General features: G+C 48.8%; 1 protein-coding gene across 2 annotated transcripts in view; it reads left to right on the plus strand.

Annotated features, from left to right (window-relative positions):
* The first annotated feature begins 7,336 nt into the window (after nt 1–7,336).
* CD99 (CD99 molecule (Xg blood group)) overlaps nt 7,337–27,393 on the plus strand; it is a 34,751-nt gene continuing 14,694 nt past the window's right edge. Inside the window, exons 1-5 of one of the 2 annotated variants that reach the window (XM_082375923.1) lie at nt 7,337–7,487; nt 22,732–22,764; nt 24,114–24,158; nt 25,434–25,475; nt 26,111–26,179. In XM_082375923.1, the coding sequence (XP_082232049.1) occupies nt 7,421–7,487; nt 22,732–22,764; nt 24,114–24,158; nt 25,434–25,475; nt 26,111–26,179 (256 nt within the window). In that variant the 5' untranslated portion in view covers nt 7,337–7,420. The remainder of the gene's footprint in view (nt 7,488–22,731; nt 22,765–24,113; nt 24,159–25,433; nt 25,476–26,110; nt 26,180–27,393) is intronic. The other variant, XM_082375922.1, reaches the window with a different exon arrangement.

Here is a 27,393-nt window from a genome sequence, read left to right on the forward strand (position 1 = left end):
CCTCTGACTGTCCCGTGTCTCTCCACCCTCCCTCACAAAAAAAAAACAAAAAACAAAAAACGATGATGTGAAGAAAGGCATGTGAGTGCAGAGAGGATATCGTTAAGACCATGGACTCATCATTGTTTTATGGGAAAGACTGTCCGCACGGGTCTGATCTTTGTATGCGTTTCCAGGGGCTGCCATAACAAATTACCTCAAACGAGGTGTCTGAAGAACAACAGGAATTTATTTGCTCATAGTTCTGGAGACCAGAAATCTGGAATCAACAGGTCAGTGAGGCTGATTCCTTCTGGAGGTTCTGGGGGGAGAATCTGTTCCATGCTGCAGCCTCCACTTCATTCGTGTGGCCTCAGAGGCCACCTGTGTCTTCACATAGGTCTTCTTGGACCACCTCCTGCCTATCACCCTCCATCCTCATCACCCTCTCTCTCCATCACCCTCTGTATTTGTCAGGGTTCTCCAGAGAGACGGAAAAAATAGGATATGTGGACATACGTATAAGAGAAGATTTATTATAGAAATTAGGGACTTCCCTGGTGGTCCAGTGGTAAAGAATCCGCCTTCCAATGCAGGGGACGCAGGTTCTATCCCTGGTTGAGGAACTAAGATCCCACAGGCCACAGGGCAACTAAGCCCGCGCACCACAACTACTGAGCTCGAGCGCCTCAACTAGAGAGCCCGCGTGCTGCAAACTACAGAGCCCACACGTTCTGGAACCCGCGCACCACAACTGCAGAGCCCACGTGCTTTGGAGCCCACGTGCCACAACTAGAGAAGAGAAAACCCGCACGTCACAACTAGAGAGAAGCCCACGCGCCCCAATGAAGAGCCTTCGCATCACAAAGAAAGATCCCGCATGCCTCAATGAAGATCCCGCGTGCCACAACTAAGACCCGAAGGAGCTAAATAAATCATTAAAAAAAAAAAAAAAGAAAGAAAGAAAGAAATTGGCTCATGGTTATGGAGGCTGAGAAGTCCCACGGTCTGCTGTCTGCAAGCTGGACACCCAGGAGAGCTGGTGGTGTTGTCAATCCAAGTCCAAAGGCCTGAGAACGCTGAGAAGATGGATGTCTTTGCTTAAGCAGAGAGGGAGCAAATTCCTCCTTCCACCATCTTGTTTTTCCATTCTAGCTCTCACTGGGCTGCATAAGTCCCATCCACATGGGGTTTGACCTCATTCTTTTGGCTTCCAGCTTTCTGGAAGAGTCTTAGCCAACAACTTTACACTCTTGACATGGCCTCAGATGTAAAATTAAAGCCACATGGACTTGCTTGCTGGCATCTGTTTTTTGTGTGTACCACCAAAAATGAAGTATTTCTTACTCATGATCATTTCCAGTCAGTGGCATTTAAACAGGAAAAAATTACGTTTTTGACTGTGAAACATTTCCTGTGACTTTTGGCTATACTAGTGTTCTACTTGTGCTTTTTTCTTTTTCTTTTTTTTTCTTTTCCCTGATACACTCTCTTTATATTAAGAAGCACCAATATTTCAGATATAATTAAAGACTATTTCAAACACCCCTATATACATTTTTTTAGTCTCAATTTTCTAACATCAGCTCGATGACAGATAGATGAGGGAAAAAATGATTCCTACCAATGAGAAATGCTGACAATAAGAAATAAAGTTCTAGGGGGCAGGTAGCTGTGTAGGTGGGGGCTTGGAGGAGGGAAATGCTTGTGGGCTTGGCCCTGGTGACTGCCAAAGGCCAACGGGTCAGGTGCTGCCCAGGCTTGAAGATTAAAGCCTTAAGCTTGAAAGGGCACTAGAGCTGATCTGATTCAGGGTAGCAGACTGGCTGAATATACACCAGATTGCAAATTTGTCAATTTTGGCTGACTACCCAAGAATCATTTAAACATCAGGAGAAAGTCTGGTGGACATGATTCGGTGTGGCCAGGTGCTAACAACATTCATCCATCCATCCCTCCATCCATCTGACCTTCCTTCCCTCCATCCTCCCACCCTTCCATCCATCCACTCACCCATCCATCCATCCATCCACCTACTATCCATTCATCCATTCATCCATCCTTCCATCCATCCGATACCCACTCACCCATCCACCCATCCATCCAACAGCCATCCATCCACCTGTTACCCACTCATTCATCCATCCATCCATCCAACCAGCCATCCATCCACCTGTTACCCACTCATTCATCCATCCATCTATCCAACCAGCCATCCATCCACCTGTTACCCACTCATTCATCCATCCATCTATCCATATATCCTTCCTTCCTTGCTAGCTTCCTTTCTTCCTGCCATCCACTTTGTGTACGTGTGAGACTTCAAGTTGACCATCCCATATCCTTTATCCCTTCTTCCACAGTACGGAGCTTTGATTTTATTGCGGGTGGTGATGTAGTGGACATTGTTGATGCTCCCCAAGCCTGGACACCTGACTGCCAACAGCTATGAGTGTTGGCTATTAACTGGCCCCTTCTTCACAGAACGGTCCTGGCCTGAAGATCAATCACCTCACCCTAAAGGTTATGCCCATATACCCCCTTCCTAGGGTTGAAGGCAGTGCCTGGCCAACGACTGACGACTGGGGAGGACAGAAGCCTCTCTGGCCTCTAGGAGATACATTCCATGCCCCAGAGTGCCCGGCAAGGTCAGGGTAAGCCTCATCCCCAGCTGACTCTACCTCCTTGCTCAACTCTTGCCCCCGTCCTGGCCAGACTCCCTAACTTTCTCCTCCCGGGAGCTCTCCCTCCATAACCCGTTGGCACAAGAATGCCCATCTCAGGTTCTGCTTCTGGGAATGCAACTTGAGCCTCTTCTTTCTCACCGGCAGTACTTGATATTTTCTGCCAACTCCAGGAGGGCACTCTGCTCATATATTTTCTGGACTTCAGGCTTCCCATGGTCCTTCTGTCTGTTCTCACTGCTTCCACGTCCAGGGGTGAGAGGGGAGGTCAGACTCCATCCTATTAAATTACCATCATATTTCCAGGACCTCCTTCCTGAACTAGGTCACACTATAGGGCGTTCTCCAAATTTCCACTCTTACAATTTTAAAATACATTTACCTCCTATTCAAAAATAATACAGTGCAGAAAATGTAGAAAACACAGACACCAAAACATCCCTCATAATATAAGAACTAATCCCTACTAAAGGTTTAGTGTGTATCCTGCTATTTATTTTCACTTATTTGTAGAGAGTTTCTATAGAACATGCATTGGCTTAGGCTGTGCCTTTAAGATTTACGAGTATTTGCAAATCATTAAACGTTCTTCTACGATGCTTTCAGATGGCTGCAGAGTTTCCCAGTACACACTGATTTCCTGTAGTGTCTATAGTTGTTTTTTGTTGTGTTTGTTTCTACTATTTTGCTGTTGTAAAGAATATTCTTGATGGATGGAGGTTGTTATGGACTGAATGTGTGTGTGTTCCCCAAAATTCATATGTAGAAGCCCTGATTCCCGAGGTGATGGTGTTAGGAGGCTTTGAGGAGTTGATTAGGGTTAGATGAGGTCATGAGGATGGGGTCCCTGTGATGGGATTAGTGTCCTTATAAGAAGAGGAAGAGACACCAGAGCTGTCTCTCCATCTTGTGAGGACACAGCAAGAAGGCGGCATCTGTAAGCCAGGAAGAGAGCCTTGCAAGGAACTAATCTGCCCATGCCATGATCTCAGACCCCCAGCCTCCAGAACTGTGAGAAATAAATGTCTGTTGTTTAAGCCGTGTGTGAGTGTGTGTTTTAGAGGAAATACATACATATGCATGAATATCTGGCTTGGAGAGCAGGTTATGAATGGACCAAAGTCAGATGAATTAGCAGTTCAAAACTGAAGAGATAGACGAAGTCCCAGCTTAAGATGGGGAGTCACCAAGGGTAACACTGAAACACAGAATTGCCCTTTCCATCCATCAAAAATGGTCCAACCTTGGTCATGTCCTGTGGTTCAACCAGTATAATGCACGTGTTACTGAACCAGGTTTGTTTGCCTGACACCAAGCAAGCCAAACGCTGTGATGCTGAGGTTTGCAGCAGAGAGAAAGGGTTTATTCACGAGGCAGCCAGGTGAGAAGACAGGAGAAGAAATCTCACATTGGCCTCCCTGAAGGCGAAGGGCTTAGGGTATTTATGGGGCAAAGCTGAGGTGTGGGGAGCGTGTGGAAAGGTGATTGAAGATAAGAAAAAAATGTGGTGATCACATTCGTCAGAATGGCCATCATTAAAAAGTCTACAAATAATAAATGCTGGAGAGGGTGTGGAGAAGAGGGGACCCTCCTACACTGTTGGTGGGAATGTAAATTGATACAGCCACAATGGAGAACAGGATGGAGGTTCCTCAGAAAACTAAAAATAGAGCTACCATATGATCCAGCAATCCCACTCTTGGGCATATATCCAGATAAAACTCTAATTCAAAAAGATACATGCACCCCTATGTTCATAGCAGCACTATTTACAATAGCCAAGACATGGAAGCAACCTAAATGTCCATCAACAGATGGATGGATAAAGAAGATGTGGTACATATACACAATGGAATATTACTCAGCCATGAAAAAGAATGAAATAATGCCATTTACAGCAACACAGATGGACCTAGAGATTATCACACCAAGTGAAGTAAGTCAGAGAAAGACACATACCATATGATGTCACTTATATGTGGAATCTAAAATTTGACACAAAAGAACTTATCTACAAAACAGAAACAGACTCACAGATATAGAGAACACACTTGTAGTTGCCAGTGGGGTGGGGATTGGGGGAGGGAAGGACTGTGAGTTTGGGGTTAGCAGATGCAAACTAATATATATAAGATGGATAAACAACAAGGTCCTACTGTAGAGCACAGGGAACTGTATTCACTGTCCTGTGATAAACCATAATGGAAAATATAAAAAAAAGAATGTGTGTGTGTGTGTATATATGTATTTATGTATAACTGAGTCACTTTACTGTACAGCAGAGACTGGCACAACACTGTAAATCAACTATACTTCAATAAAGAAAAAAGAAAAAAGTGAGTTGATCGTCACTCTGCAAAGGTGCAACTAAGGTCCAGGCTTCTTCATGGGACCATTGTTCAGAAAATGTTGGCATTAGCTTGTTCTGAGGGTTGAGTTTTTGGCCCTGGGATGTGAAAATGTCATCAAGTGGACTCTCATAAATGCCCAGTTGGAGGGTCTGTAGTCTTGACCAGTCTTACCCGGCTTGAGCTCAAACTGGACACAGCTGAACCCAAGTTCCTGAAAAATAATTCAGGCAAACATCTGACAGTTTAGGCTCCGTGATGCCTGGGGAGCATGTGAGCCTTTTTGTTTTCTGGGGGTTTTTTTTGGTAGCAACAATTAAAGTGATCAGTGAAGGCAGGTTCCAAGTTCATTATGTATTAAGCACGTTACAGTTGAATGCATCTAACTGATGACTCCCCAGGGTTCCCCACTCGGAGCAAGAGGCCTGTTCCCAAATGCGATCCAGCCAGCTCCCAGCCCAGCTTATGGACTTCACATGGGTTCTATGGTGTTTGGATACAAGTGAGGAAGCTTTTTCAACTAATTTAATTTTCATTCTGGAAGTTAGAGCTTTTTGAAGCCAAAGCATCTGCATGATGTTATGGAAATTTTTATTTTGAACTAAGGAAGGCAGCACTTAAAAAAAAAAAAGAAAAGTAGCCAAAAGTCATCTTAATAAATTACAGAAGTCTTCAGAATGCCTCTCTGTAGGGACATAAATAAAAAACCTCCAGGCCTGGCATTCAGAGAGCAATGGTGCCTAAGGTTATGGCTGATGATGGGGACTCAGCCCCTCAGTGACCAAATGCACACAGCCTCCAGAAGCTTCTAAAAAGAGCAAAGTGTCAGCCGTGGTACAGCTCAATTGTCAGAGGTTGGAGATTTGCCAGGTAGGGCCTTTCTTTTGAAGGTAACTGGGGTGAACTGAAAAGTTCCCAAGGAAGGGTCTTTGGAATTTGACCTTGGCAGGAAGCACATGGTTTCTTTTATCTGTGCTTCATTCGGGGGCTGACTTACCTCAAGGTGCCAAAATGGCTGCAGCAGCTCCAGCATCCCCTTCCTCACTCAGAAGTGCCCTGGAGGTCCTCTTGTTTACAACTGCCCAGGGTCCATACCCTCTATGGGCTCCAAGACTGTGGTCTGGGACAGGGAAAGTGGTAATTGGCAGAGTCAAGGCTGAGAAGCGAGGAGTAGAAAAAGATATATAGAGAAATTTGCATGGAGGTAGGGGGCTCTCTGGCTGAGTGGTCAACCCAGGTTAGCTACAAGAAGGGACACTTCAAAGGCAGGTTTTTTGGTTTTTGTTTTCCCCCAAAAATGATTACATTACCTTCCTGCCTGTAGACTACAATCATGTGTTGGGGTTTCAGTTGGCCAAGAAAAAGAACCACCTTCTCCCTGGGTCCAGGTGTGTCTGGACTGCTGGTTCAGACTGCTGGTCTTGTAAGATAAGCAGTCTGGGGGCCCTGGGGTGTGGGTCCAGGCACCTCTGGCCAGATGTGTGTCTGACCCAGGGGGTACACGTGTCCGTTGTGTATGGCGGCAGATGGCGGCGTTAGGCCAGGTGTCAGGAGGGCAGGGAGGAGGGGCCCTGAGTCATCCCGGGAGCGGGAGGGGCATGATGGGTAGGACCTGGCCCTGGATGGGTAGGGTCGGTAGGGTCGGGAGGGTAGAATCCCGGAATGTGACTCAGGGCTATTTCTCAGTCTGACACCTTCGTTCCAGTGTCCTGAAGGAACACGGATAGAATTTTAAGCTAGTGTCTTAATTTAAAAAACATTGTTAAGCCTGGGACAGGGAAGGGCACCCACACTGCAGCTGTGGCTTGTGACTGTCGCCAGAGATGCCCCTCCCACCCCAACCTGGGCGCCAGCTGCCTCGGATGGGGGAGGGGAGACATGTCCCACCCCTCCCCACCTCCGGCTCGGCGGGGAGACGTTTCCGGAGCGCGGAGGCTTCTGCAAAGGAGGTCCTTGGTCAGGCTGGGAAGTAAGGGCGGCCCTGCGCCCCAAAACCCCTACCCGTGCTCTGCCTTCTGCTACTCCAGACTGGACTTTGGGGACCGCGGGCTCTTGCACCCGAGGCAGGGGGTCCACCCTTAGCAGACCTCGGAGGGGGGGGGCTTCACTCCGTTATCTAGAGAGGCCGCCCGGAGGGGGGTCCCCGTTAAAAAGGGGTGGAAGGGTGGAGACGCGGCCGTACACTTTCGGATCAGGAGGAAATGGCCTCGCCCCGCCTCCCGCGCGCGCGCCCTGCCCCTGCGGCTCCCCGGAGACCTGGGCCGGGGCGGTCGCCTGCGGGAAGGGCTGGGGCAGGGGCGGGGCGACCGCTCTGCACCCCGCCCCGGCCCCGCCCCGGGGGGTGTCCCTCCCGCCGCCGCCGTCCGCGCGCCACTCCCGGGACAGACCCTGCGCGGCGCGGCGCGCACCATGGCCCGCCGGGTGGCCTTCGCGCTGTTGCTGCTCGGCCTACTTGGCACCCAGGTGCCCACCCGGGGTGAGTGAGCGGCGGCCGGTGGGGCTCACGGGGGCGCGGGCCTGGCTTGGGGACCCGCGTCGGGGCCCCAGGGAAGGGCCGCGGGAGGGGGTCGAACCTTGGGGCACGGACGCTCCGTGTGGGGTGGACATACTTCGGGGGGCATAGTGAGTAGGGCACGCAGTTTGGGGGGCGCACTGGGGGAGGATGCAGCTCGGGGGCGCGCTGTGCGGGGCCTACACACCTTGGGGGGGCGCATGGCGAGGGACGTACTTTGGGGGCGCACTGTGTGTGGGGGGGGCGCGTGGAGGGGGACGCGCCAGGGACCCCCGAGCCCTCCTTCCCGCCGAGAGGGACCCGCTGTGCCAACGGGTGGCCAACGCCCCAAGGAGGCGGCCTTACCCTTTCCTCCCCGCTTTCTGCCCGGGCGCCTTTGGACTCATTCCGCAGGCGGAACGTCAGCGTTTGTTTTCAGATTCACAGACTCTTAAAAGTTGGGAGGCCCCTGGGTGGGGCGGCGGCGCCCGAGTCCCCCGAGTCGCCCTCCCCCCGGGGTTCCCTTCAGTTCCCGGGCGCGCGTGTGCGCCCCTGCGGCCGCCCCGCGCCCCGGCCAGAGCGCTGGCAGGGCCCGGGCACCGCGTCTTTGTTCGGGCGCTCGGTGGCCGCCTCCGGGCGCCACGCCCTGCGGCCCGGGACTAAATTTGGACTCGGTCGGGGAGCCTGAAACCCAGGAAAGGGGGAGGAAGGCAGGAAAAACTCGGAGCTCTAGAAACACCCAGCAGCTCGTGGGGTGTCCGGGCCGCGGGGACTTCTGGCGAGCGCGCGGTCGGGTGCAGAACGACGCCGCCAAGGGACACGTATTCTCAGCCGATCGTCCGTGTGTCCGAGTAGATAATTCGGAAAACTGCACCCAAAAAAGTGTCCGGAGAAGGACAGGACGCCCGGGACGCCCACACTCCCCAGCCAACCGGGCCTCTTTCTGGTTCTTGCCTGCGTTTTTCTTTCTCCTTTTAAAATGGAAGTTGAGATCCTGTTTTCGTGTCTCTCTCTCTCTTCTCTTTTAAAAGGAAAGTTGGAATCCTGCTGGGCGTGGCTTAAAAAACAGGTTTCTCCGACTAACGGTTGTTTTCTCTCCTTTATATGGTTATTTTTAAGCGGACAGCCACTAGGACAGTGTCTTTCAGGAGTGGTCTGATCGGTGGTGGACACATTTTAGGAACCAGACACAGGACAGAGAAGGCCTGGTGTTTACCTGGAAATTTCCAGCTCAGCGCTAGAGGTTGAATGTTGAGCCCTGGTCCCCTGCCTGATGTTTATTTTAGGGAGGATTTGCTAATTGATATCTGCATTTTTAAAATGTGTGCCATGTATTCTAGAAGTTGTGTGTTCGTTGCAGGCTTTAGAAAAAATTCAGCCTCATCCATGGGGACCTCTTGGAATAGTTTACAGCTTGGTAGGGAGGGCCTGGGATGGGTTTCCTGTTTCTCTCTTTCCTGCCCTAAATCCCACCTAGCTGCCTCACCACAGAGTTCTTCATTAGTTTTGTTTTTGTTTTTCCTGCTGTGTGGTTGAGTCACACCTGCTCACGAGAATTTTTCATGCGTCCGCCTTGCTACACCTTCATTCATGTTTCATGAGTTAATTCCCCTCTGAGCCCTTAACTGTGTGCCACGCCCCAGGGAGATGGGTCACAAGGGGTTCTGATCGCCCAAGAAGGTACCATCTGCTGGGGGAAGGGAAACATCTCATCAGGCAGATAGGACACAGGGCCAAAGAACGGTGACAGTTCCACAGTTCAAGAACTCAGGGGTGGAGAACACAGTCTTGGCCAGTGTGAGGGTTTGGCTGAGTTGGAAGCTGTCTCTGGTGACAGTTGTTTTTTGCTTGTTTGTTTTTTAACAGGTTTCACATACAAGTTATAGTCTACCCTGTATAAAAAATGTGTAATGTTTAGAAAAAACCCAGAGCACCATTAGCCTAGAATTGCCTGATTTCTATGCAGGTTGCTCCCAGCTACTCCGGGTTGCAGCGGGGCGGGGGTGGGGGGGTGGGGAGAGCCAGCCTCGCCCCAAAATAGCAGAGGGAGGACAGAGCCTTCATACACGCTGATCTCTTGGAGGGCGCCTCCCCCTCCCCCGCCGGATCCTTCTGGGGTCCGAGGCAGGGAACGGACTGTTCCTGAGATACAAACGGGGTTTTATCAGGAAAGTTTGCTTTCGAGTTGCTGAAGTTCAGAACACACTTCCCTATAGAAATCGGGGTTTGGCTTCGTTTCCATTCTGGCTGCAGAAGTCCACTGAGTCAGGGGTAGATCTTCATCGGGGTGCAGATAGCACTGGCCTGGTTTCCGAGGCCTTGGGACCCAGGGCTCTTGTGTTCCCAGGTTTTTCTGGAAATCCCCGTGGGATAGTGTGGAGTGGAGAGACGCAGGGGCCCTAGAAGGAAAGAGGCAACTTCGGCTTTCAGTAGAGCACTCACTGCTTCCTCCCGCCACCAGGGACACTCGGCCATGTCTGGAAATGTTTGTGGTTGTCTCAACTGTAGGGGGCGTGCTCCTGGCATGTGGCGGGTGGAGACCAGGGAAGCGGCTCCACAGCCCGCAGGGCCCAGGACACCCCGCATCAGAGGGTCCTCCAGCCCCAGATGCCAGTCGTGCTGAGGCTGAGAAACCCTGACCGAGTGTGGAGACGTAATATCAATCATCTGTCTCTCTATCCACCCATCCATCCATCTGTTTGTCTACCTATGGCTGTGGTTTGCAACCTGGGATGACTTGGTCCCCCAGGGGGACGTATGACAATGTCTGGGGACGTTTCTGGTTGTCACTGGGGGGGGGGGGAAAGCTCCTGGCATCCGGTGGGTGGAGACCAGGGAAGCTGCTCCACACCCCACAGTGCCCAGGACGCCCCGCATCAGAGGGTCCTCCAGCCCCAGGTGTCAGTCGTGCTGAGGCTGAGACACCCTGGAATTTCTGTCACAAATTCCAGGTTGTTGGTAGCTGGGGGTTTGGATTCAGTCATCTTCCTCCAGGTAGGACATTCACATCCCGGGCTTTAAAACTCCTAGTACCTGGGCGACCTAAATGCGGACCGGGTGGGAAATGGGTCCAGGAAGGTGCTGAATCCAGGACCCCACGCTCCATCCCAGCCTCTGCACACTAGCCAGTGCTGTTTGAAAATCCAGAAACGCCTAGGGAAAGCGAGATTTCCTGAGCAACTGACCCGTTTCTGGGGATTCCCTCATCATCCCCACCCAAGCGGGTGTGAGCTTCTCCAGCTTCCCATCCAGCTCTGCCTGTTTCTGCTTACCAGGCAGAGAAAGTGAGTTTCATTTTCCTGCCTGCGTGTTTGGCTCTGATAAAAAGTTAATTGCGTGTTATTTCCTTCAGGGCTTTGGCTCTTTCTTCATTCTCAGTTTATGATAGTTCAACCCCACCCCTTTTTTTTTTTTTTTGCATCTGGAGATAGTAAAAGACTTAATTTTGGGGGGGTTTCTTCATGGGCGGGGGATGCACTTCTCTTCATCTGGATGATACGCTAATTGTTCAGAAAAAGAATGCAGGTGGTCGAGTAGTTAAATCCATCTGACCTGTAGGATGCAGGGATTTCACGGATGAAATCTGGAATTTTTTCCAGCTGAGGTTTTCCTCCCAAAGGAGACCGACTACCACACACATGGAGCCCATGTATTTGTTCCTACTGAGATTTTCCAATCACGGTGGCTTCTTTTAGGGAGAAAAGAATCCCAATCCGTGTATGACTTACAGACGGGGTTAGAAAGAAGACGGAGGTCGTTCTTAGAGGGGGTGAGGTGCCAACTCATTCAGCGTCCTGGCTTTCCACGGAATCCTTCAGACACCCAGCTGTTTGAGGACGCCCAGCCCTGGTGGCAGTTGGGGAGACACATCTGGCACAAGACATCTCGCTGAGTCCCCATGTGGCTTGTTCTGACACCCGGGTGTCCGTCCCACGTAAATCAGTGGAGATTGCTTTTTGATCTCCTTTGCCAGTTCTTAGGGTTAACGATGGACTGTGTGTTTACAGATCTCCAAGAGTCCTTTTGGGGGGATACAGTGGTTTTGGAAGTGTTTTCTGCAGACAGAGGGGTGTTTTCTAACCCTCAGAGGATGACACGTACTTGAAAATGAACTACCTGCAGGCATAGTTCATAGTTCATCAACATGGGTTTCAAGATACAAGTCACGGCAGCCCCTTTGTGGCGGTAGTGTTTACCAGAGCGTCTTTGGTGGAACAGGGAAGGTGTTGTTGGGGAATTAGAATTCAACCCAGCATCGACCCAGAAAGCCTCTCCGCCAAGGTAGAAGGGAAAGAAACCCATTTTACGATTGAGTAAGCATGATATCAGGATGTGACAGGGATCACAGGTGACCCACTAAGGCGGCAGAGATGCACTTTTAAAAGCAGCTAAGTGAATGTCACCCATTCGGTACAGGTTGTCAAAACAGGCTCCTTTAGCCATTAAAAATATTTACCCACCTTGGAAAAGGACAGAGAAAGAGCTTCTGGAAGCAAAAGGCGAGGGAAGAGAAGTCTCTTCCTTTGTTTCCACCAGGGCTTTTATTTTTAATTTACAGTCACCCTTCCAACCTTACAGGACAAAGACCCACATCACACACACACACACACTTCAATCACAGTCAACAACCATGAATATTTTGTTATATTTGTGTCCTTCTGGGAGAATGGCCAGGTTGTGTAGGATACACAAATGGTTGGTCTTACGAGATGCTGCCATATTGCTTCTGATTTTGACTTTACCTTCCCAGGGAGTTCTGGTTGACCACCCAACACTAGATGTTCTTTTTTTGTTTGTGCCTAATCTCTTGGGTGAAAGAGGGTAACTAACCAGAATTCCTATGTGTATTTACCTAATTAATGGGACAGGCACACCTCAGAGAGATTGCGGGTTCGGTTCCAGACCACCCCAGTAAAAGCAAGTCACATGAATTGTTTGGTTTCCCAGTGTATGGAAAAGTCATGTTTACATTAGACTGTAGTCTGTCGGATGTGCAGTGACATTACGTCTTTAAAAAAAAACAATGAACATGGCTTGATTGAAAATTACTTTATTTCTAAACAATGCTGACCATCTTCTGAGCCTTCAGAGGGTTGTAGTAGTAACATCAGAGATCACTGATCAAAGGCCACCATCACACACATATCATAATGGAAAAGTTTGAACGATTGCGAGAATTACCAAAATGTGACACAGAGACACGAAGTGAACAAAAGTTGTTGGAAAAGTGGCACCAATAAATTTGGTCGAAACAGGGCTGCCCCATACCCTCAGTTTGTAAAAAACACAGTAAAGCTAAACGCAATAAAATGAGGTCTGCCTGTGTCTTTCACATCTGCATCTGTATCTGTCCACATAGGGACACAGGAGTTGCTTTTCTTTTTTTTTTTGCTTTTTGGAATCTCCTGTTTGTATTCTTTGCCTAATTCTTTTTTTAAATTAATTAATTAATTTGTTTATGGTTGCATTGGGTCTTTGTTGCTGCACGTGGGCTTTCTCTAGATGCGGCGAGCGGGGGCTACTCTTCATTGCGGAGCGCGGGCTTCTCATTGCGGTGGCTTCTCTTGTTGCAGAGCACAGGCTCTAGGCGCACGGGCTTCAGTAGTGGTGGCACGTGGGCTCAGTAGTTGTGGCTCGTGGGCTCTAGAGCGCAGGCCCAGTAGTTGTGGTGCACGGGCTTAGCTGCTCCGCGGCACATGGGATCTTCCCGGACCAGGGCTCGAACCCGTGTTCCCTGCATTGGCAGGCGGATTTTTAACCACTGCGCCACCAGGGAAGCCCCTCTTCGCCTAATTCTTACGGCACTTTTGGGTGTTGGTACACGACTGTGTTAGTTTCAGCTTTGTCTTGAATGACTCGGTGTGGCCACTGTCTCGCTACTCGTATTATTTTTAAAAAATCTCGTAAACAGAAAACCAGAAACTTCCTTTTTTTTTTTTTCTCCCCCTAGAGTTAGATATAGGCCCTCTAAGCGGTGTTTTTCCAGTGGCGGTTAGGGACCCTTGGACAGGCTGGGAATTTACTGCACGTCCAGCAGCCTTGAAACGAAGAAGATCAAATAGATTAGAGTAGAAAACACCAGCATTGCTTTACCCACGCTTTGCTAAGGAAGCATCGGTGTGGCTTTGGTGCCCGTTCATCTGTCTGAGTGGACTGGCCGTGTCGTAAAATGTCTTTATTTCCGCAGACGGCAGGCAGGGGCGTTTGAAATCCGTTGCAAATCTGAACCCCTTTTCCATCGCTCTTGCCTTCTGCACTTGGACGTTTTTGATAGAACCCCTTTGTTTTCAAGAAAGGCCATAAAGCTGCAGGGCGTCAGCAACTTTTCAAAGAGCCAAGAAATGACTCCCAAGGGCGCTTTTGAGAAAAAAAAAAAAAAGAGAGAGAGAATTCATTTTCATTCTTGCCTGTTCACCGCCCTTCGTGAGAAGGCGAAGAGCCAGACCTGTTGTATTCCGGGACTTGGAAGGCATTCGTCGTCCGCAGACAATGCAGCCAGCGAATTCCAATTCCGGCTGTTTCTGTTTGTGCATCGCAGGGCGTTCCACCCTCCCCTCCCCCTCCCCTCCCCCTCCCCTCCCCTCCCCCTCCCCCTCCCTCTCCCCTCCCCCTCCCTCTCCCCTCCCCCTCCCCTCCCCTCCCCCCTCCCCCTCCCCCCTCCCCTCCCCTCTCCCCCTCCCCCTCCCCTCCCCCCTCCCCCTCCCCCCTCCCCTCCCCTCTCCCCCTCCCCTCTCCCCCTCCCCCTCCCCTCTCCCCCTCCCCCTCCCCAGGCCGCCCAGTGCAATCGCGCTCTGGCAATGCGGCCGCAGGACCGCACTGGACCCGACCTACTGGTGCACAAAGAGTAAATCGATGACGTTGTCTTGGGGGCAAGACACAGACAAGGCGGCCTATAGACCTTGTCCCGCTGGCAAGACCTCAAGTATTGCCGATCAGCGTCTGCTGTCCTTAGCTGTTTTCTTTTAGGAAAGGGTCTGGGGTCAGTTCTCAATGGGAGTTAAAGGGGTGCTGTTTGCCCCGTAGTTGGCCCAGAATGTGCCCCACCAGGTGAAGGAGCCTCAGGAAGGAGAATTCTTAGGTATTTGACACAGAGTAACACCGCGGAACAGGAAGAGGAAAGGGTGTGGCTGGGTCTCAGAGGGAGCGGGAGATGCACGACAAGGACTGTCTCTCAGAGGTCCACACGCGGCGCTGCTGGACAGACGAGGGCAGCCTCCCCGCCCCCTCCCCCCGCCCTGACTCGACCCCTTGCTGAGGAATTAATTAAAGACTAGTGGCCTGTCTGGAGTGAGGTAGCGCTGGATAGGTGGGATTGATGATTGATTGGTGCACGGATGATAGATCATAGGTTTACAGATGATGGATGGATAGACAGACCGATGGTGGAAGATAGATAACGGATAGATGATAGATAGACACAGGATAGATGGAGAGATGTCAAAAGACAGATGATGGATGAATGGATGGATAAAAGATGATAGATGATAGATAGATATGACAGAATAGATAGAAGATGATAGATAGATAGATAGATGATAGATAGATAGATAGATAGCTGCAGTACCTATCTCAAATGGTTTCTAGTTGGAGGGGGGACCATTATCTCACTGCTCTGAAACCACCAGCACCTAGACTCACCGTAAGCACACACCAGGCAGTGGGTTATAATCTCTGCATTCCTGCAAGATAAGGCGCTGACTCAGAGTTGGGGAAGGAATCAGGGCATGGGAAGGACAGACCAGAAGATGCGTCTCAGCTGGGGTGTGGGCTGCATCCTGCTACCATAGACAAAGCTTCCCTCTCCACCTCTTGGAAGGCTGATGCCCGTTCCCCTGGAGTCCCACCCCCAAAGCGCTCTCCACCCTAGGCTGGCTGCCGTAACTGCTGATAGATCTGGCCCCTCTGGTTGCGCCCATGGTGTCTACAATGTCCCACATCCCCGGCTTCTCATGATTTGCTCCCCGGCCTGCACCTCCTCCTTCACTCCTGCTTCTTGTGATAGGACCGTCTGCCCAGATTCTCAGAATGAAAAGTCACCTTTCATTCCTGCCAGCTTCTTCTCCCATATCTGATGTTAGTGAATCCTGTTGATTTCATTTTCTAAATTTTTCTCCACCTATGCTCCTGTCTCCATTTCTGCTTTCATTTTGAAGGCTCCCCTCTTCCCCCCCCCCACCCCCCCCGAAATCCTTCCAGGAAGAATACAAGAAGCCCTTAACCAGTTTCTTCCCTGGATGCTCAGGTACTTTGAGAAGGCCTGGGGACTCCCTCTCAGAATAACATTTCTTTTTAATGCATAAAATAAAATACATGGGACTGCCAGGGAAACCGATTATATTGAACGAGCTACCCAGAAGGCGAGAAGAAATTGCTCGCCTTAGCCGAGGGTGTTGGCAGAGGCTGGACCAAGACAGCAGAAATGAGAGAGAAGGGACCAGCTGTGTTAAGGAATAGTAAGGAAATAAAAATCTATACCAGTGGCTTCCAAACCGGCCCCCAAAGTTTTTTCTTTAATTGGCCTGGGACACAGCCTGGGCCTCGGGACTTAGGAGGTCTCCTTGGATGTGCAGCCAGAGTTGAGAACCAAGATCTGTATTCGAGCTTCTGAAACTGTAATGTGCATAGGAATCACCCATGGAAATGCTTTAGTCTGGCTGGGAGGGATGCTGAGGGCTTCCTGTAGGAGGGCAGCATCTTATCGGGGCTTTGAGGCCTGAATAGGAGTTTTCCTGGTATGGACAGAAGAGATTGGCATTTATGGCCAAGTAGAGGATTCGAGGGAAGCCCCAAGGACGGACAAGATGCCCAAACTGTGTGACCCCTCAAATCATTCACAGGATGCTGGGGGGATTGTAAATTTTCGAGGGACATAGAGTGACATCTATTGTATTTCCGTAACATCTTACAGAAAAACCCGAGTGACCTTTTTGGCCAATCATAGCAGTGATTGTACCATCCATCCTCAGCATTCACAGACTCCGTATTTGCACATCTGCCTACTTGCTACAATTTATTTGTAACTCCCAAATTGATACTCTCCAGTTCAGGGATTTGTGCACAGCTGCAAAAAAACGGAGTCACCTTTCCGGTCTCAGATTGTAAACAAGTATCTGTGTAGTGCCACATTTTTGCATTTTTGTGCTTTATGCTTGCGATTTTGCTTCTAAGCACAAGAAGGCTGCCGTGTGCCTGAAATACGTGTGTGAGATGAGCTTCCTTTAGGCAGGAGAAAGAGTGCTGTGAGCATCAACACTCCAGATTAAATAAGATCAAATTCCACAGAAACATGCATGAAGCAAGGTCATGTGCGATTAGCTGATGGCAGTGTGACCTGAGGGTGCAGGAACTTAACCCTGGAGTTCCCCAGGAGCCATGATTGAATATTAGCTCATTCAGCATTTCCGGCAGCTGTTAAGAACAAAACCACTACGGATGATGTGCCTTGACTGTGATTCATAAACAGAACTGTCAGGTCTAGTTTCGGGGCCTTGGGCCAGTTTCTGGAGATGCAAAGCCTCCGTGAACTGATCAAGTTTGGGACCTTCTGACTGGGTCATTTAGGGCCAGTGTGAAGGGGCAGGGCAGTGACCCAGGGTGAAGGGTGGTAAAATTGGAAATGGATTTGGGGCTTTGAGTCAGATCCTGGAGATTATCTTTCAGGGGAACAACGACTTGCTTTCCTAGCTCAGGGAGACTGAATTTACCGGGGTCCTAGAACTACCTCCCTACAGCTGGGCTGAGGGTCTTGGGCCACTCCTGCCATCCCAGCCCACCCACCTGGAGATGGCTAGAAATGCAGATTCACAGGCCCGGCTCCCACCCACTGAGTCAGTGTCTTCGAGATCCCCAGGAATCTGGGCTCCCCAAACTCTACAACTCACTGGTCCACGGCACCCGGAGCCCAGCCGACAGCGTCCCCAGATGCTCTGGGTTCTTCCAAAGCTTGACACAGCCCAGAGTGGCACCCCCAGGGTTACGGTACAAGAGAAGAACCTTTTCCCTGCTTGTCACAAAATCTGTAAGGCAGAATGTTAAATTACATGGCTCCAGAAACGGCAAAACTATGTCTGGAGCAATTCCTTCCTAGCTACAGAAGAATAAGGGCATCTCTAATATTTAGAAATAAAATAAGATCAAACAGCATTCACCATCACCTCTGGCCCTGGACCAGCCCTGAGCAGCAGGGACCAGCCTGCACGGGGCCAGGGCCGGGGGGGGACCCTGGTGTTGCCGTTGACATTGCAGGGGACTGGGGGCGAGTTCTGGGGTCTCCATTTCTTCCTCCCTAAAGGAGAGTCTTGCAGATCAACGGTATTATCTAGACAGCTCCAGGAGCGTGCAGGCCATGCAGAAAATTCCTCCATGGCCACTGTTAGTTTTACGTGATTCTTATTACCTCATTAGTATGAAAATCTGAAAGCCCAAGGAATCTTTCAACTGCCTAATTTTTATTCTGATTCTAACTTTATTTCTAGAATTTATTTCTATTTTATTTGTGCCTGTATTTATATTATTAGGTTCTGTGTATAAATGATAAAATTTATTCATAATTTCTATAATTTATTATAAAAATTTAAATTTTATCTCTACGCTTATTTTCTTTCTAGAGTTTGTTTCATGTATACGTATATCCATTGATATAATTCATAGGTTCTGTGTATAAATTATAAGTTACATAATTTATAGTTCGTTATTATAAAATTATATTTTCTATTCTAATTTTATTCCTAGAATTTATTTCTATTATATGTATACATATGTTCATTTATATAATTGATAGGTGCTGTGTATAAATTATAAAGTACATAATTTATAATTTATTTAATTTATAATTAAAAAATTTGTTTCCTATTCTTATTTTATTTCTAGAATTTATCTCTATTATATTTAAACATATATTCATTTACATAATGATAGGTTCTGTGTATAAATTATAATTTATATAATTTGTAATTTATTATTATGCAACTTTATATCTTATTTCTTTTCTAATTTTGTTTCTATAATTTATTTCTATTTTATTTGTATATATTTATTTATATAGCTTATAAATTCTGTCTAAAGTATAAATAACATAATTTGTAACTTCTATAATTATATTTAATTTCTCTTCTAATTTTGTTTCTAAAGCTTATTTCTATTTATTTTTATATATTATATAATTTATAAGTTCTGTATATAAATGATAAATTCTATAGTTTGTAATTTCTGTAATTATTATTGCAACTGTATTTCTTTCTGTTCTAGTTTTTTTTTCTTAATTTTTTTATTTATTTATTATTTTTGGCTGCGTTAGGTCTTCGTTGCTGCGCGCGGTCTTTCTCTAGTTGCGGCAAGCGGGGGCTACTCTTTGTTGCGGTGCGCGGGCTTCTCATTGCGGTGGCTTCTCTTGTTGCGGAGCACGGGCTCTAGGCGCGAGGGCTTCAGTAGTTGTGGCTCGCGGACCCTAGAGCGCAGGCTCAGTAGTTGTGGCACGCGGGCGCAGTAGCTTTGGCTCACGGGCTTAGCTGCTCCGCGGCATGTGGGATCTTCCAGGACCAGGCCTCGAACCCATGTCGCCTGCATTGGCAGGCGGATTCTTAACCACTGCGCCACCAGGAAAGCCCCGATCTATATTTTCTTTCTGTTCTAGTTTTGTTTCCAGTATTTATTTCTGTTCTGTTTCCATTTGTATAATTTATAAGCTCCGTGTATAAATTGTGTAACTGATCATCTCTCTAAATTATCATCAGTAGTACTTCTATCCTCATTGTGATGGCTGCGTCAGTGCGCCACCCTGATGGAATTTAAGGGAAACCGGATTCGGGCCTCGTGCTGTGCGCTTGTCGCTTGCACAGTTCATGGTTGGCGAACCTCAGATTCGCGGTTCAGCGGGTTTGTGAGGCACGTGCGGCTGCACAGGGTCCCCAGGAGGAGCCCGCGCCCAGGGTGGCCTTGGGGACGGGACGTCCTGGGGCTTGTGTCCTGGGTCTCGGGAGGAGGAAACCGAACAGATGGCTGGGGAGGAGCGTGCACGGCAGGGGGAGGTGGGGAGGTGCACGGCGGGGGGGAGGGAGGGTGCACGGCTGAGGGGGGAGGTGCACGGCGGGGGGGAGGGAGGGTGCACGGCTGAGGGGGGAGGTGCACGGCAGGGGGGGAGGGGAGACGGCTGGGGGGGGGGGAGCATGCACGGCGGGGGGAGGTGGGGAGGTGCACGGCGGGGGGGAGGGAGGGTGCACAGCTGAGGGGGGAGGTGCACGGCAGGGGGGGAGGGGAGACGGCTGAGGGGGGGGGGAGCGTGCACGGCGGGGGGTGTGTGCGCGCCGTGGGGATGACTCAGGCCCTGCGTCCGGCGGGGCCGCCCCCCGTCTGGAGGTGTTCCCTTCCACGCCTGGAGGCTGGAGGGGCCGCCTGGTGGAAGCCGCAGAGGCGGTGCAGGCTGCCTCCGATGGGCTGGGCAGAGGCAGCAGGAAGAGAAATGCCTGGGTGTCCGGCTCGGATGCCCGGCCCCTCCGCCAGCCCCCCTGGGTCTGCTGTTCCTGGGTTTGCGTGCGGGACCCCGGGGGCTCAGCAGAGGGCTGAGTTGAGCCGTGACTCTCCCCTAAGCGGGGCCACGTCAGCGGGGCCCAGGAGCCCAGATGCGCGGGGAGCCGGGCGGGGGCTCGGGGCCCAGCTGGGCTGGGGAGGCTCCAGGCCCTGGACACGGAGCTACCAGACAGACAGACACGTGCACACACACGTGCACGCTGGCTCACACGCAGGGCACAGACACACGCATACATACGCAACACTCACGCTCGGTGCATATTTGCGCGCACACGCGCGCACGCCCGTGAGCACATACCTGCGCCGCACACGCGCCAGTGCACGTGGACATGCGTGCGCACAGGTACACGTGGGCACGCGTGCAGTTCACCCAGATGCAGAGTGCACGCCCGCGGGTGCACGTGCTCACAGACACACGAGTATACTCACGTGCACATCCGTACACAGACACGCCCACACAGGAGCATGCGCGCGCACGCGCCACGTGTAGAAACAGCTTACGTTCAAGTGTGTTGCTGTTGGTTTCAACATTCCAAAGAGCCTTGTCTGCTTGTTCTTTCCAAATTCCCGTCCAAAACGCAGCATCGTCCACTCCTTGAATCGCTCTGTTTGGGGCTACTTGCCCGCACCCCCGCACCCCCTGCCCCGCCACCACCCCCACCCCCCACCCCCCCCCCGGTCAGGTGTGGAGGCGTCCCGATGGCAGGGACGCTGAACATCTCAGGAAGGTCCCAGCGCCCTCGCTTCGGCAGAGGGAGCGTAGACGGAGTGATAACGGTTGTGGGTCTCTAGGCAGACGTACAGGACCAGAGACGCGCATGTATGTGTAGGCTCTGCGCCTGCCCGGGGGGCTCTTCGGGGCTGAACAAATCCCACCCTCCCCAGCCGCCCTGGCTACCTCGTGAGCATCTGCCACGTGCTGCAGGAAGAGCTGAAACCACACCTGTCCCTTCCGGGCTCTGAGGTGCAGGAACCAGCGCCCCTCCCCCCGAGAGGGCGGGGGTCCGTCCAGCGCAGGGCCTTCCCAGATCATGCTGCTTCTGCTGCCTGTTTGGGGTTTTTTTGTTTTTGATTTGGGGGCACATCTCCTTGTTCATATAGTATTTTTTATTGAAGTAGAGTTGATTTACAATATTAGTTTCAGGTGTACAGCAAAGTGATTCAGTTATACATACATATATATATATATATTTATAGCAGATTCTTTTCCCTTATAAGTTATTACAAGATACTGAGTTCTGTGTGCTCTACAGTAGGTCCTTGTTGTTTATCTATTTTATATATAGTCATGTGTATCTGTTAATCCCAAACTCCTAATTTATCTGTCCCCCCTCCCTTTCCCCTTTGGTAACCATAAGTTTGTTTTCTGTGTCTGTGAATCTGTTTCTGCTTTGTATATAGATTAATTTGTGTCATAGTTTAGATTCCACATATAAGTGATATCATAGGGTATTTGTCTTTCCCTGTCTGACTTTCTTCCCTTAGTGTGATCATCTCTAGGTCCATCCATGGTGCTGAAAATGGCATTATTTCATTCTTTTTTACCTGCTTGCCTGTTCTTAATACACACATGGAAAATCACACACACACAAATACACTTCCCAAACTACACATAGACACACTTACACATGGGCACACGCCCAAACTATACACATGCACATACAAAACCCCACGTATACACATACACTACACACACCACAAATACACACATGCCAACTGCACTTAGACACACACATGTGCACACACACAAAGCACACACACACCCCTACACAAATACTCACATACAAACCACCCACATACCTATACACAAAACTCCATGGATCCCAAACCACTCAGTAAACGGACACACACACACACCCAATCGCTCACACACATAGCTGCACACACACACACGAGAGAGAGTGTTACAGGCTGACACCTGTCTGTGAGACATTGAGGGGGACTGAACACATTGCAACCTTCTGGAGGCCCCCGGGGATGAAGATGGCTTGTTACACGCCCAGCACTTCCTGACATGGGACACGTGTGCCCTTTGCTTCTGCACCTGCAGGATGATCCTCCGACCCGCTGTCACTCTCCTTTCCGCTGACTGGACGGTCCAAGTGGACTGTTCCCAAATTCCCTTACTTTGCTTTCCTTCAATCCATCATTAATTGGATAGAAACAGAAATAGTATTGAAATTGCTTCAGTAAAGCGGTAGCAACAGGATAGAAGAACAATGGAATTAAAGGAAGTTTCCCCCCTTCTCTGGGATCACAGGAAATTAAAAAGAAAATTTACCTTTTTCTGGGTTGTCTGGTGTTTCTACGACAAGTACATTTTGGTTGTGTAATTATAGAGATGTTGCTACTCCAGGGGGTTTTTCTCTCCATGTTTTTTCTCCATCATGTGTTGGAAATTGTGACTCACCTGTTTCAAAACACCTGCTTTTTTAGAATAATGCACGTGCAGAATTATCATGGTTTCCCACTAATTTAATTGCTGCTAAACTCAAAGGTCGTCCATAATCTAAAACATAAGCTGACATATTCTTACGTTTTCGCATGAGAGTGAATATTTCAAATGAGAAATCACAACATGTGATGCATTTTCAAAGCCGCCAGACATCTCAAAATGCAAAATCATGCCCTTTTTTGATTGTTTTCTTAATTTCCCAATTTAATTTTATTTGACTTATTTCTAATTGGACTCTTTTTCTTTTAGGCCAAGATTTTGATTTATCGCATGCCCTTGATGGTGAGTAATATTAAAACATTTTATAAACTACAGGGAATATTTTATTGGACTATAGTAAATCTTTTGAAATATGTCTTACTACGATAACTAGAGACTCACATAGGATGAAGAAAATCAAGATGCCCTTGTCAGGGTAAATAAATCTTTTTTGGTGGAATAACTTCCACACTGTGGTGGTGGATGAATGCCACACAGGGTTGCCATGACCTTGCAGAAGTGGCTGGTCCCCCGTGGGCTGGTCCCCTGTGGGCTGGTCCCCCGTGGGCTCACTGATTCCATCCCTTGGCTGGTGCCTGCATCACCCCAATCTCTGCCTCTGCCTTCACGTGGCCACTTTGCTGTGCATCAGTGCCTCTATGTTTTCCAATTTCCTTCTGATAAAGGCACTCGTCTATAAGGGTCTGTGCTAATCCGCTGTGACCTCTTCTTAACCAGTGTTATCTGCAAAGACACTGTTTCCAAGTAAGGTCACGTTCTGAGGTTCCCGGTGGATGTGAATTTGGGGACCCAGTATTCAACCCAAGACATCTTTTTTTTTTTTTTTATTGGAGTACAGTTGCTTTACAATGTTGTGTTAGTTTCTGCCGTACAGCAAAGTGAATCAGCTATACATATACATATATCCCCTCTTTTTCAGATTTCCTTCCCACTTAGGTCACCACAGAGCACTGAGTAGAGTTCCCTGTGCTATACAGTAGGTCCTCAGTAGTTATCTAGTTTATACATAGTACTGTATGTATGTCAACGCCCCAAGATATCTTTTTAACTCCTGGGGTCCGATGCAGAGGTGTGAGTCAAAACCGTGAGGGCAGTAATGTTCCCAAAAGCCAACGGGGGGATAGTCTTATTCTTGACGATGGACCCCTCATTGGCTGGTGAGGAGAGATGCCGGAGAGGTGTCTGTGGTCCTAATAACCTCAGCCCACCTTGCCTTGGTTGCCTGGGGGTCCCAAGGAGCAAAAGGTGTGCTTCACGTAGTGAATGTGCACAGCCTTTGAGCCAAGGGTCCCGGGTCCCTCCTTCTCCCGCACAGGTCCCGGGCTCTCCCTCACGTCCTGTGTTCTCCCGGGTTCCTCTTTCACTCACAGCCCCCCACTTGGCGTCATGAGGTGGGAGGGGCCCTTGGTCTCGGTGGCAGCCGTGGTCGACATCGTCCTATGTTCCTGTTGCCGTGGGTCCTCGGGGGCTCACTGGAATCGTCCTGCAGTGCTTGGCCATTGCCTCAACTGTCAGGGAAAAATGATGCTTCACACGTTCTCTGAGTCTTTTTAAGGAAACAGAACAGTGTCGAGAGTTGATTCTGTTTCCCAGCTGCAAGTCTTACTGACAGACATGTCTCTTCTCTTTAGACCATGACAAGAAACCCACTCCCGCCCCACCAAAACAAGGCACCGGTAAGAAGCAAAGGTGCCCAGCATGCAAACACAGCCGAGAAATCGTTGTCGTGCGCCCCAGTTTTCCCAAGAGCTGCGTGAGCCGCAGTCAGCTGTTCACCGGCTCTGGATCCAGCCTGGTTAATACTTGAATTACGCTGTGATGTTGGTGCTTTCAAGTCCACAGTGGCTGTAAGAGGACGGACGCTGACACTTGGGCGAGATGCTGTTGGGTCCCCTGGAAGGCATCTCGGGATGCTTTCATTCTGAGTGTCTGTGCCTGGTTTTGGTTACTCATTTCTCGGGAGGAACAATTTTAGGACCTGGGACCCTCGTATAACCCATGAGCAAACTTAGATCTCAGCCTCTAGGAGGAACGTACTAGTTGTCACTAAACCTTTCCAATGAAAGTCAGGAATCAGACGGATCATGGAATTGACCAAGGGTCAGATTCATTGGTGGTTAATCACCCACAGTAAAATCGATGCCCAAAGTTACAGAGCTCTTACCACTGATTTTTTTTAAAGATGTGATAGCTCTCTTCAAATGTTGGGCTTCTCATCTAGAATGGCATCTGATGAGGAAAAAGATAGCCTTGTTCAGAGCCAGGTTCTTGACCTGTGCAGGCACGCAAAGGATGCTGGACAAGTCATTATTGAACAACGGACTTTGTACCGTCACGCGCTCCCCGGGGCAGCGACGGTGTTTCCCAGTCGTGACTCGTGATGGGTCAGTACATCGTGTTGGGTGGATACGCAAGCTCACCTAGATGTTGCTGGGACTTGCAAAGAGTCCTTAAAACTAAGAAGGCAACCTCGGAAGCCATCAGGAGTTGTCACATCATTTTGTCAAGCACACCTGGGTCAGTTGAATCATTTTCTTGGTGGGCACAAGCCCAAATCTGGCCACAGACTTCCCCCCTTAATCTCGTAGTATCTACCTTGCGGAAGTTGCTGGCAACTTGGTAGGGGATGTTGCTAGGATAAACAGTCCCCGGGGAAGACTTGTCTACAGGCAGAAGTTGGAATTTCAACTCGGTCCATGGGGCGTAATTGATTTATAAATTACTTGCATTGTTTTGGTTTGGTTTTGCCTTTTATTCCTTTCCTTGGAGAGAAGGATGATATGAATATGGTCAGGAATTTGGTTTTTCTGTTGAGACCTTGGTCAGACTGACATTCAGGAAAGTGTTCTGAGATGTGGAGAGGCAATGTTTCCTCCGTCTATTTAGGAAGTCATTTCTATTCCTCGTTTCACCCACAACTTCAGTATTAACTATCTGTTTTTCTCCTCTAGGTGATAACTTCAATTTAGAAGACGCCCTTGGTGGAGGGAACAGTAAGTAGTACCTCTTAAATCTCCTATGTGTCTGACTTGCTTATTTATCATTGCAAAGAGGCTTGTCTCTTTTAAATAAGTCCAATTAGTTTTTACCACGAAAACCTAAGGAATAGATGTATTGTTTGCTGTGGTTGAGTTTTTGGCTTTTATCCGTATGCCTACTTTTATTTTAAAGCTCTTACAGTCTTTGGGGTGATATAAGACAAACTGAATATCCTTGCCAGGGCTGGCCTCATGGGCGCGTAGGGTCACACAGGACTCCACACTCAGAAGGGCTTCCCTCCTTGGTTGACTGCTCTGTGGCCGCCCTATTGAGTTTCTTAGTACAGTTTAAGCAAGAGACTCTGCATTCTCATTTTGCCCTGGGCTCCACAAATTCTGTAGCTGGTCCAGCCATCTGCTTTATTTTCTATTGGAAACACGTGAATTTAAGTATCGCAGCTGGATGATGATGGAAAGAAATCCACAGGTGCCTGTGTGTATGGGTATCCCCATCATGACAAAGTACTTGCCCCGCCATGACAAAGGACATGCTTCCATTTCTAGCTGTTTAGTAAACCATCTGTGTGCAAATGCACGTTTTGTTTTCTTGACTGTAAAGTGCTCATAATTGCAACTCTCCTCTTTTACAGATGACCCAGTGTCACCCGAACCACCCAAGCCAAAACCTAATCCAAACCCCAACCAGCCCGGCTCTTCTGGTAAGACCTTCTCGCCCCTGTGGGTCCTTGTGTGTTTTTCAGAGTACAGTGATTTCCATGTCAGCTGAAAGGAGGTAATTTCAGATTTAGCATGATCTTACTGTGAACTCTCTGTGCAACGTAATGCCAATTTTCCAGTCGTGGAGAACAGTTTTCAAAAATATATTTTTGGTTCGGATTTGATTTTTAGTTTGCTGATTTTACTTCCAAGGTTTTAATGGAAACTTTAAAAAATTAAATGTAAGATTTTAAATATAGGGAATCAATATGGAGAAAAATATCAGCTTGTTCTTTCCCTTTAGAGAAGCTCTTGGTTTTTGTTTTGTTTTTTAAAGGTTTTTGCCACCTTTTTTCTGACACATCATAGTATTCTCTGAGTATTTGACTAACATCAGTGTTCTGAGTTGAATGGCTGTTGAAACTTCAGATTTTGAGTTGGCTTTTTTGTTTGTTTATATATTTGTTTAATTTTTAATGCAGAAAAATAGAAATACTGTCCATCCTGTACCACAGTGAAGATGGTTATTCTCCCTAGTATTCTATATCAATTTAAATGAAACAACTGTTAAGTAAAACTGTCAATCTTTTATTCACACTGTGTCATAACATTATTTTTTGCTTATGAGTATTCCATAAGCATTTTCTTATGTCATTTAATAATTTTTATCATATGACTTTTCTTGGCAGTTATATGCTATCATAACTAATCCCTAATTTTGAAAATGTTATGTTTCTCTGCTATTTTAGAAGTATGAGTTGCAAAGCAAATGGAAGCCATCTTCATATGCTTTCTTATGGTTTTATTTCTTTTTTTTTAAATAAATAAATTTATTTATTTTATTTATTTATTTTTGGCTGCATTGGGTCTTCGTCGCTGGGCGCGGGCTTTCTCTACTTGCAGAGAGCGGAGGCTACTCTTCGTTGCGGTGCACGGGCTTCTCATTGCGGTGGCTTCTCTTGTTGTGGAGCGTGGGCTTTAGTAGTTGCAGCACGCGGGCTCAGTAGTTGTGGCTCATGGGCTCTAGGTGTGCGAGCTCAGTAGTCGTGGTGCACGGGTTTAGTTGCTCCGTGGCATGTGGGATCTTCCCAGACCAGGGATCAAACCCGTGTCCCCTGCATTGGCAGGTGGATTCTTAACCACTGCGCCACCAGGGAAGTCCAATAATTGTATCTTTGAAAGATTCAAAGTACCTTTATGGGGTTCCCCGCCACCC

Source organism: Balaenoptera borealis (genome assembly GCF_965194805.1).
Source record: "Balaenoptera borealis genome assembly, chromosome: X".
Classification (NCBI taxonomy): Eukaryota; Metazoa; Chordata; class Mammalia; order Artiodactyla; family Balaenopteridae; genus Balaenoptera; species Balaenoptera borealis.